Below are 11,729 nucleotides of genomic sequence, written 5' to 3'. Positions count from 1 at the left end.
TATATTTTTGTATAACATTAAGTTTACTCATTTGAATATGAATTTGGTATAGAGATTCATTAAATTGGTTATTGAATCATGAAATTACATTCTTTACTAACCCGAAGAAAAAAAAAAGTGTTCTCACATAACAGTATTTAATTTAAGTGTTCGACGACGGATGTCACGTGTTATCTACTAATCTTTTTTTTTCTTTTTGTACAATTTTACAATATATATTTTACTTTTTTCCTGAAATAATTGAGTAAAGTTGATGAAATAAAAGAAATATATTTTTACTATTAATCATAACATTTACGTATCGATTTTACTTCTATTTTTTTCGGTTTAATAAACTTTCAGATTATTAAAATTCGGTTTAGTATAGGTCTGTATTTTGCGAGTTAACATGATACAACGTGTGAGTATCGTTCAACGGGTTTACGTCTTTTTTTTGTTTTGCATAATAGTTCCGCCGCAATGCGCGGGTCCTATAAACTCGTTTAAAAAAAATAAACAAGTGAAAATCCTTTTCTTAACGCAAATAATCGATTTTTGGAAAACTTCGTTTTGTTGCAGTAGGGGGGAGCTGCTTTTGGAAAACTGTGTTTTGTAACTTTCTAAGACCGTGAGGTATGGTGGGGCAGGGGTTTGGGGCTTGGGTTGACACGTGGACTTCGAGGGGCACCGCTAGTCAGTTGCATGTTGGGTTGGTATGGCGGGGTATGGCTAGCCCCTGTGGGTTGGCCGCGTGTTATAAGTTTTTTTCGATTATTATAAAAATACACACAAAATTTAAAAAAAAAAAGCCTAGTCACCTATAGCCTAGTCAACCCAGCCAATGAGAGCCGGCCACGGAAGACCGCTAGGCCCGCCCAACGCCCAACGCCCGGGCTGAAACCCCCGCCCAAGGGGCCACGCCGAAACCCAAGCCCACCCGGGGTGGTGACTTAGGCGTTTGTACCCAACCCCTGCCACATACCCCATAGTCTAAACGCAAATAATCAATTTTTTTAATTTTTTACCCAAACACTCAAAACTTATTATTTACGATTTCAAAACTTAATAATCTAAAAATCTCTTCTTCAAAACTCAACACCAAACACCTTCTTAGACCAGAGGGTATGGAGAGGATAGTCCCCAAAGGGACTACCCGCTACATAGGCGCCAGCTAAGCATTGGTGGAGGAGCATCCCCTTGGGGACTACCCAAGGGTGTGGTGGATGCTCCTCCTCTATTTATGATTATTATTATTTATTTGATTTAATTAATTAATGAAAACAAAGTAAATAAAGATAAAAAAGTTACATTTAAATAAAACCTAAAAAAACAACAACCTTCTCGGTTTGCGTCTCGATAATGGTTTGGTTGAATGCTTTCAACTCGGCCATAATACCTTCCAACTTCGAACCACCACCACTTTTCCTGATGCGGCTTGTTTCTTTTTTTCAGCCGCTATCTTTTTACTTTTGTCCCTTCCTGTGGGACGTTCTTCATCTTCAATCGGCTCCTCCTCATAGTCGGGCTCGTCATTGATATTTATTTGGCAACGACCGGTTGAGCCTCCAATGCTATAACTTCCTGACTCGGAAGTTTTAGACTGTTTCTTTGCTCGTTTCGCGCTTGCAACCTCATTTTGAGTTCCCTTCCATTTTGTTTGATCCTTTACAACTTGCCAAGCACGGACATGTGGGAAAGAAGTTTTTTTGTCATTTTCGTATAAACGCAACGCTTCATTGAAAACATTTTCGTGGTTCCACCCACTCGGTTTGTTGGCGAGCGTTATGTTATAAAACCCACAAAAGCGTTTGATCAACGTATTCATCTTGCGCCACTTGGAGCTGATAGAATCAATGGTTCTGTACTCGCCTTGTTCCATAATCGCATGGAATATATCAAGGGCTTCTTGCGAAAACCCATCGCTTTGTTGATTGTTACCTACAAGTTAGTAACAATAATAATATTTTGTTAGAAAAATATAGCGTACAAATAAATGTTAGTAACAATAATAATATTTTCAAACAAAAATATAATGTAAAAATAATATTTAATAACAATTATAATTTAATGTACAAAAAATAATTTTCTAACAATAATAATATTTTACTGATTATAGGAGACGTTGAAGAGCTAATATGTGCCTTCGCCAACGCCTCTTCCTCAATTTTTGGCCATGGCCGTTGTTGTTGTTTGGCGGCTACGTCTTCTTTTTTATCCTTTCCCTTTTTTTTGAAGGTCCAGGTTGCGTTTCTTGCACAACCTCTACGTCATCATCTTGTTCCTCGATTTGTGTTGGACGTGCTTGTGGCGGTGGTTGATATGGCATATTTAGCGGGTTTTGCATTAGTTGCTGCATTTGATATGGCATTTGGTTGAACGGCATGTTCGGTTGTTGCATTTGCATTGGGTTGAATAGGGCTGTTCACGAGCCGAACCGATCAGACCTTTGCTCGTGCTCGGTTCATTTACAAACTGATCTGAACCGAACCGAGCGTGTTTTCAACCGAGCCAAAGTCGAGCGAGCGCCTTTCGATCCGAGCATTTTTCGAACGAACGTCGAGCGATTATCGAGCGTTGCAGAACAAACAAGGAAAGTGACGATGGGAGTGCTAGTTATTAGAATAAAGTGCATTTTTCATCGCTGATGTTTCGTCCAATAGAACACAACTAAAATTTAACAAATAACAAGGAATTCAAAAACACTCAATTAGTTCTATCATGATTAACTAAGCGGGAAGATAAATCATTGATCGATTGAAAATACCCTTGTTCTATCAGAAGTTTGAAATTGAATGAACCGATTGAAGTAAAACCCTGTCGATTTGGCGTCTTGGCGAGTAGCGATGGAGAAAACGAATAACGATGGCCAATGGGGGGTTTTGATTAGGGTCTTGTACTTCTAGATCGAATGGCGGGTTGATACTTGAGTATTGATCGACGCTTCACATTTTAGTATTTGAAATTTTGACTCAATTACTCAAATGGACATTTAAGTATTGGACAATGGACTATTGGTATTGGATTTTGATTCTAATTACTTAAATGAGCTCTATTTAGATCTTGTATCAAACATTGTTGATCTTGGTCTCTAGTCATTTCATTAAAAATGATACAAACACAAATATGTATGTATATATATATATATTAAAAAGTAAATCGAGCCAACCGAGCCGAACCGAACTGAGCGGGCCTTTGCTCGTGCTCGGTTCGTTTACAAACCGACCCGATCCGAACCGAGCACTTTTTCAATCGAGCTGAATCGAACGAACAAATTCCGAGCATTTTTTGAGCGAGCATCGAACGAGAGTCGAGCGCCGAGCAATTTGAACAGCCCTAGGGTTGAAAGGGTATTGGTTTTATTGGTTGAAAGCGTTGGGCATTTATTGGTAACCCGCAAAAGAGTTGTCCAGTACGGGTGTGTAGCCGGGTGACGAAACGGGTGTGAACTTGAGTTGGGATTATTTGGGTTGTAAGGATCCATAATTTTTTTTAATGTTGGGAGAGGATTTTTTATAAAACTGGGGGCAAAGTGGAAGTATTCGGTAAAAAAATGGGGTGAAAAGTGGTTTAATTTATATGGTGGGGAAATTTTTTTTTTAAATATTGAAAGTTACCGTTAGGGGGGCCCACCAATTCAAAAACCTCGCTCCGTCTCCAACGTCTCTATCCCGACGCCGGTGCCGAGACGGGCACGGGCCCCAAGGGGGCAGTGTGCGACAGCCCAAAACCGGGGGGGGCTCCCCTTGGTCTTATACCGTATGGTATAAAGGTCAAAAGTCATCTTTTGCAATCAATGGTAGGCCTAGAGTTGGTGGCAATCAATGGAGCAATTATTATTAGTATTATTTTGACCAAATCGTAAATCTCGTCTTCTAATTTATTTACTAATATTGTAGTATTATTATTTTTCATTTAATTGTGTTGTTCTAACTTTCAAACTTTGTTATTATATTATTATTACTAATTTCGTGCATATTATATTTTCTCTTATACTTTACAATTTTTTATAATATCACGAGTATATGGAGATGCCTTATTATGTTATCTACATATCGACATAAGTTTTCTTAAAAACGAGTTCTGATTACTAATATGCAAGTTGTCAAGCACAAACGTATGTGATATAAAGTTATCTTACATATTGTTTTCTTTAACTGACACCGTTTACTCTTTGCATTATTCGAAAACAAAATGTAATGCTTTATAGAATTCCGGATACACTGTTGCGACATAGGTATTTTTTAATCTACATTTTGATAAACGTTTTGTTCAAATATAACTGATTTTTTTTTGGTTCTATACAGTGACGACTTTATTTACTTTTTTATTTTCTTTTTTGACTGTTATAACGAGTATTGGTACTAGGCCCATATCAGAATGAAGTAAACCGTTATACTGAATTCTCGCCGCAATCTATGGAAATTTCCACTAGTTTTATAATTAAACACAGAATTCTGTACATAAATTAAGTATATATGTCATTTTTTTTTGAGGGCTACTAAACGTACCCCCTCTTTTTACTTTTCATACCCTTTTTCCATAAAATCACATTTAAACTTATTATATTTACCCCCTATACATGTCATCATTTTTTAAAAGTATTCTTTTTGTTACAAAACAAATTCAAAAGTGTAAAAAATTATTGTAGACATTTTTTTTTCAAAATTTTTGTTTTTTATATATGTTAATTAAAAAAACATATTTTTTAAACTGTTCATTTCGATCGAAAGTCTTAAACTGGTTTTAACTTGCTTATAACATACTCCTTACGCTAATTAAATTTGAACTTATATAGTTTGTTAATATGTAGTTTGATAAAGTTATTTTAATACCTATTGTTTATTTTTTCACTTACATAGATGGTTTGAATGATTAATATGTGCTAGGACTATAAACATTATTTTAAAAGAAAAACTTTATTACTCTTTAATACATAAAAATTGTTAATTATTTTATAAACACATTTAAAGTATTAAAAATTATAAAAGTAAGACCTTTAGACGAGTTAAAACATAATATAGACCTTTTTTACAACGAGAGTTCAAAACTTTTTTTTTATAAAATATTGTTATTATTTCACTGTAAAGATGTTCAATAAAAAAACATAATCAAAATACTATTTGAGAAAGTGTCTTTAAAAACAATATCTAAGAACTTTTAAAAAATACGTTTTTTAAATGAAAATTAAAAGACAATATTTAAAAAACGTCTGTAATCTTTTTTTACACTTTCGAATTTGTTTTGTAACAAAAAGAATATTTTTTAGAATGATAATTTGTATAGGAGGTAAATATTACAAGTTTTAATGTGATTTTATTGGAGAGGGTATAAAAAGTAACAAGATGGGGTATGTTTAGCCTACCCCTTTTTTAAATAAATATTCATTATTTTTTTGGATGATTTGACGGGGGAAAGGAATCGGTGTCTTTTAAAATAAAGACAAGAAGAGTTTTTTTATAGCAAGTTGAATATTCTGCATACAAATTATTTCTTCTATTTTAAGAGCCATAGAATAATAGAAACTTATCATATTTTCATGAGTCTACACAGCCGTTGAAAGTACTTCATTTATTTGCCGGCAATAGAAATTAAGCCCTTCTTATTAGGCACTAAAATGGCTACTTGGTGTTCAGGTAAGCACAAATCACCGTTATTGATATTCATGTTGTTACTGATTTTCATGGTTGGACGGATGCAAGGGCGCGTTTGTATTGAAGATGAAAGAAAGGCACTCCTCGAAATCAAAGCCTCTATTCACGAGTTAGCATACCGTTTTAACATCGGCAATCTTCTCGCCACTTGGGTTGATCATGGCGTCGCCAGTGGTGAATGTTGTGACTGGGAGAGGATCAAGTGCGACAAAACTACCGGGTACATCACACACCTGTCTTTGGGCAACATACTCTCTTTAGAATTCGAAGTCGACGAATACTATGACAAGGATCCTATCCCCCTTTGGCAGTTAAATTTTTCTCACTTCCTTCATTTCAAGGAGTTAAAAAGTCTCGATTTATCATGGAACTATATTGGCAAACCAATCGCGGACATAGGTATTTATGAAAACCTTAGAATGTTGACTCAAAGTGCCTATAAGTTAAGCATAAATTTACTTCATATATAACTATTTTTTCCACAGGACTTGAACCATTGTCGAGTTTGAAGAAACTAGAGCTGTTGAACCTGAGTACTAATTATATTGAAACCCACATCTTTCCTTCATTGGGTGCACTCACTTCACTCAAAATTTTGGATCTCAGTTACATTAATTCATACGAAGGAGACAACACGCCGCCTTTTTATGGTTTGTCATTCCATTTTCTTAACTTTTGTTACCTAATATATTTGCTTATGCTCTGAAGATGATACTTATTCACTTTTGCAGACATTTCTGAATTTTCAATTTTGGAAAACTTGGAGGTACTGGATCTTACTCAAATTGGTTGTTATGGTACCTTGCAAGGTAATTAATATAGGCTGAACACACCAAGACTACATATTTGCACACTTATGGTTTATATACGCTGCGTATAAGTTGCATAGAATTCAGAGTGTACCCAACAATCATTGGCACAGACAACCAGGATTTATATATGTATAGAGCTATACGCAGCATATATAACCCATCAGATTTTTTTTGGTTATTTTGATGTATTTGTGGTATAAATTCTCACCCGGATCCAACGTTAAATCGCTTAAAATATATAACCGTTAATGTTATACCATTAATATTATATACCGTTAATTTTTTTTGAAAAACGTATATACAGTTCGAATTTATTATATTGTTATCGTTTAAATTAAATCATTATACCACGTCTAGTCGTCTAGTGCGGTTCGAATGCTATAAACGATTAAATGTCATACCGTTAATTATTATTTGAAATACTTGTGTACGGTTCGAATATATTATACCGTTTCCATATTATACCGTTCAAATTAAAACCGTTAAATATTTTAAAGTATTGAGGTATGTTCGAATGTATTATACCATTTCAATACTATTCCGTTTAAATTAAATTATTATACCAAGTCTCAGTGCGGTTCGAATATTATACCGTTTAAGATTTTTATACTGTTAACTTTATTAAATTACTCTGGTACGATTCAAATATATTCTACCATGTTTGAGGTATGTTCGAATGTATTATACCATTTCAATACTATTCCGTTTAAATTAAATTATTATACCAAGTCTCAGTGCGGTTCGAATATTATACCGTTTAAGATTTTTATACTGTTAACTTTATTAAATTACTCTGGTACGATTCAAATATATTCTACCATGTTTCCATACTATACCGTTTAAATTAAAATATTATAGCATTTTTAAACTTTTATAACGTTAATTATTTTGAAATACCCGGGTACGGTTTGAATATTACACCGAATCCATACTATACCGTTTAAATTAAAATACTATACTGTTTCAATACGATTGAATATGATGTATTTGTCTAAGTTTGATATATACAACATAAGTTTGTACATACATAATAAAAAAATATAATATAACTAAATACTAAATACATCGAAGAAGATAAAATATTGTGGCAGCGGATCATCCTGCAGCTGATACTGCTGGTGCCATGCTGCAGCCGGAATGAAGGGTCGTGGAAGTAACCCATCACGCTGTCGAAGATCCTGCAACTTCTCAATTACCCAGCCCATCACATACCTCAGCCAGTCAACGTCCTCATGTAGCTGCTGATACGCCGCGCGTGAGAGGGAACGACCGGGCCTAACATGCCGTGGGAACTGAGGCGCCCCGGGTGGTCCACTTGGTTGTGGTGGGTCTAGAATGTACATCTCCGGGTTATGCACTGCCACCTGCTCCGGCACAGCTGGGGATCTATCGGTTCAAACTGTGCCAGCAGGTCCTTCGACACGAAGGGCTGGTCGTCCAAACCCTTAAAACACTTCCGGTTGTCAGGTGGGAATCTCTTGACAATCTTCATTTCGGATAGCGATAACATCCCTATCCTTTTCGGCTGTGTCACCACCCGTACACCACTCCCGGCTTTTGTTTCGAGCGGTGATAGAAGAGGAGATGAGCCGGTGAAGATACCTGCACAAAGGAGACTGGTCAGTAAATAATAATCAGACTTTGATGTGCGTTACGGACGTACGCTCGTTACGGATGACATCGACTAAAAAAATAAAAATAATATATATTTTTAACTCGTTACACATTCGACGCGCATTACGGACGTACGCTCGTTATAGACGACATCGACTAAAAAATAAAAATTATATATATATTTTGGATTCGTTACAATTTCGACGCGCGTTAAGGACGTACGCTCGTTACGGACGACATCGACTAAAAAATAAAAATAATATTTATTTTTAACTCGTTACACCTTCGACGCGCATTACGGATGTAAGCTTGTTATGGAAGACATGGACTAAAAATTAAAATCATTATTTACTTTGGACTGCATGGGAGTCTTTCCGTCCATCTATGATGCTCTAATTTTCTAGACCGTATTTTGCACGTCTTTCTAAACATGGAGGCTGTCGGGGAATTGCTTTCTTATGGTTTGAAATATGTTACATGGCTCCATGTTTTGAGCTGTCAGCTGCTCCACCAACTTGTATTCGACTTCAGTAAATATTTGCAAAAATGCGTGGCCAACAGACTCTGTGGAGGTTCGTGTTTATGTTTCGAGTCCTCCACGAGTAACTCCCACGTGTCATTCGTAACATCCCGCACAACGAGTAGTGAAAATGGGCAACCAATTTTTTTGCTACTAACTGTTGCTTTACTAAGATGCTCACCACCACGGTCGCACACAAGCCATACCATCCCCGTACTACCACCAATATTCTTCGATCGACGGGTTACAATAACATAACAATTCTCCTTTCCTGTTGCTTGTACCCAGTTCTTCAGATCAATTAGAGACGTTAAAAACCAGTTACATTATTTAACAGTAATAATAATAATAATAATAATAATAATAATAATAATAATAATAATAATATTTTAACAATAAAAATTATAACAATCTTTTAACAATAATAATAACAATAATAATAATTATAATTTTATGAATAATAAAAATAATATGTTAACAATAATAATAATAATAATAATAATTATAATATTTTAACAATAATAATTATAATAATAGTATTTTAAAATTAATAATAACAATAACAATAAAAATAATAATAATAATATTTTAACAATAATAATAATAACAACAATAATAATTATAGTGTTATGAATAATAACAATAATAATAATATTTTAACAACAGCAGCAGCAACAACAACAACACCAAGAACAACAACAACAACAACAACAATAATTTTAACCTGATTTTGAAATGGATTTCTCGGGTTAGAGGGTTGATAATCATCATATAGTGGTGTGTTCGAATGCTCATCACCGTATCCTCCGTATCCACCGTGACTCGGATACGATTGTTGTGCCAGGTAATATGGTTCATCAACAGGCTCATCTCCGTATCCACCGTATCCTCCGTATCCATTCGGATTACCTTGTTGCACGCACGAAGATTCATACTCGTATTCGTAATCAGGATACACTTGATGCGTCGGGTAATATGGTTCATCAACAGCTGGAGTTGGAGCCTCGTTCAAGTCTGGCAACTATGCCTCGTTCAAGTCTTGCAACTGTATGTTTTGATCAGTAGGGACGCCAGACACAACCTCCTCCTCCTCCTCCTCATTAACATCATTCATTCCCCACGAGTTGTTAGAATACTGCTTACATAAATAATTGTTGCGCCAAAATGATGACATTTTAGCTTCACAGTCGATTAAGAAATTATAACAGAAGAAATGAATAAGAAGAATTGTTTTGTTTTGACTTCGTAGGCAAGGCAGATGATGTCTAAATAGGAATTTGAATTCACATTTATCAGCCGCGTATAGATCTATACGTGACGTATACCTTTATTCACGTGCCTAGACAACATCGTATGAATGTCAAATCTGTCAGACATACGCTGCGTATAGCTCTATACGCAGCGTATAGATGCCTCGTATATTTGCTGTGTATAGCTCTATACGTAACGTTTGTCAGACAGATTTGACAGCTTACTTGGTTGTCATGTACCTGCCCAATATAGACCTATACGCAGCGTATAGGGCTACTTCTATACGCTGCGTATGGCTCTATACGTAGCGTATATATGCATGATTTGACAGTATACCGGGTTTGACTGAGTGGTCGTGTATGGACCCTTTACCTAGGATGCGTATGGACCTATACTGTAGGTACATGTAGGGTTTGGTGTACAAATAACCATGTTGGTGTGTAAATATGTAGACTCTTAATATATACCATCTTAATTTTGTCACAAACAATAAATTTCACAAAATTAAGTAGAGAAAATTATGAAAACAGTCACAAAGAAAAAATAAAAAAACATTATGTTACCCTTATGGTCTTGTTGGTAATTAATTATGTAGATATCACATATTATGAAAAAAGTATACTTGTAGTGTGTCCATAAAGTTGTCAAAGACATTAAATGGGTAAATTTAACCAATGAACCCTATGTAGTCATCTTAGGATGGAGATATAGGATGGAGATATGCATTTAAATTGTCATGAAAGGGGAACTGAAGAACTTTGCCTTTACCGCCCAAGTGTCATAAATATAGTGAAACATATCTCCACGGGTGAGTAATCTATGGAAGGTTGCCCACAAGTATGATGAATTTGAGGGACTGAATTCCTTTAAATACATGACCACTTACTCTCACTTTCTGATAAGTTAACAGCGTCACATAAGGCTGTTCGGTATGGGCTGTGTCCGCGGGCCATCGTGGGGCGGCGGCGCCGCGGAACCCCATTTCCCTTGGAGCGTCGGCGTCCTCTCCGTCTTCCTGCTGCCGTTCAAGCCGGGGATTCCCCCTTCTCTCACACAAATACACATACAACACATATATATACATATATATGGCCATCCACCATTTCCCCTGGTCCAGGATGTTGACGTGGCGCTGACGTGAAGGGGCATCGTCCAAGGACTTGCCTCCTCCACACAGAGTAGCCTAACACAACTTTGGTAAACACCTCCTAAATGTTTGAATCACTATCATATATGGAGAATAAGTATTACATAAAAAAGATCTATGTTTCTATGTTTAAAAAAAGTAAAAACACAAAGATACTTGACGCTCTTTTCTTCTGAAATGGGTCGAATCCAAACATGAAGTGTTATCTGGACCTTATGGTATATTTATCTATGTGACGCAAGGCACGACCAGTGAAAATACTAGTTCATCTCTATGACTCAACCTTTAGAACATAAGTACTATTTGTTTCACGTGATACTATACAATTTATTTTAGACTGCGATAACTAACTGCTATATTGGTCAATAACTACCATGATGATCACAGGTTCGGAGGCGGTCTCTATATTGAAGAAATTAAAAGTTCTAAATCTTCGGGGGAATCAATTCAATGAAAGCCTTATAACATCTTTAGGTGCTCTTTCATCACTTAAATCTCTAGACCTTTCTGAGAATCTACTATCCGGATCATTTCCAGCTCAAGGTATGTTTCTCTCTAATTTAATTGATTTTATTATTACTTTGAATGTAAAATACACATGTGGTGGTTGATTGTAGATAATATATAATTAGATATAAATTTTATTATTAGAGATAAAGACAGTCTAGTAAATAAATATATACCTAATAAATAAATAAATAAATAAATAAATAAATAAGTAAATAAATAAATAATTAAATAATTGATTGTGTCAC

At 35.4% G+C, this 11,729-nt stretch overlaps 2 protein-coding genes across 6 annotated transcripts in view; one reads left to right on the top strand and one right to left on the bottom strand.

Moving 5' to 3' along the window:
- Positions 1–1,357: 1,357 nt before the first annotated feature.
- On the bottom strand, positions 1,358–2,362 carry LOC110932868. Its single transcript, XM_022176120.1, has 3 exons — positions 2,246–2,362; positions 2,087–2,201; positions 1,358–1,917 (listed from the first exon to the last, which is right to left on the bottom strand). The coding sequence occupies exons 1-3, from the start codon at positions 2,360–2,362 to the stop codon at positions 1,358–1,360; spliced, it is 792 nt and encodes a 263-aa protein (XP_022031812.1).
- Positions 2,363–5,463: 3,101 nt separating this feature from the next.
- Positions 5,464–11,729, top strand: part of LOC110935692 (receptor like protein 21) — a 42,225-nt gene continuing 35,959 nt past the window's right edge. For 3 of the 5 annotated variants that reach the window (XM_035989715.1, XM_035989714.1, XM_035989713.1), the window contains exons 1-4: positions 5,466–6,029; positions 6,116–6,280; positions 6,362–6,439; positions 11,362–11,517. In XM_035989715.1, the coding sequence (XP_035845608.1) occupies positions 5,594–6,029; positions 6,116–6,280; positions 6,362–6,439; positions 11,362–11,517 (835 nt within the window). In that variant the 5' untranslated portion in view covers positions 5,466–5,593. Of the gene's footprint in view, positions 6,030–6,115; positions 6,281–6,361; positions 6,440–11,361; positions 11,518–11,729 lie in introns of all 5 variants that reach the window. The other 2 variants (XM_035989712.1, XM_035989711.1) reach the window with 2 other exon arrangements.

Source organism: Helianthus annuus, chromosome 4 (assembly GCF_002127325.2).
Source record: "Helianthus annuus cultivar XRQ/B chromosome 4, HanXRQr2.0-SUNRISE, whole genome shotgun sequence".
In the NCBI taxonomy this organism is placed as follows: Eukaryota; Viridiplantae; Streptophyta; class Magnoliopsida; order Asterales; family Asteraceae; genus Helianthus; species Helianthus annuus.
This window is presented reverse-complemented; position numbering and strand designations above follow the sequence as displayed.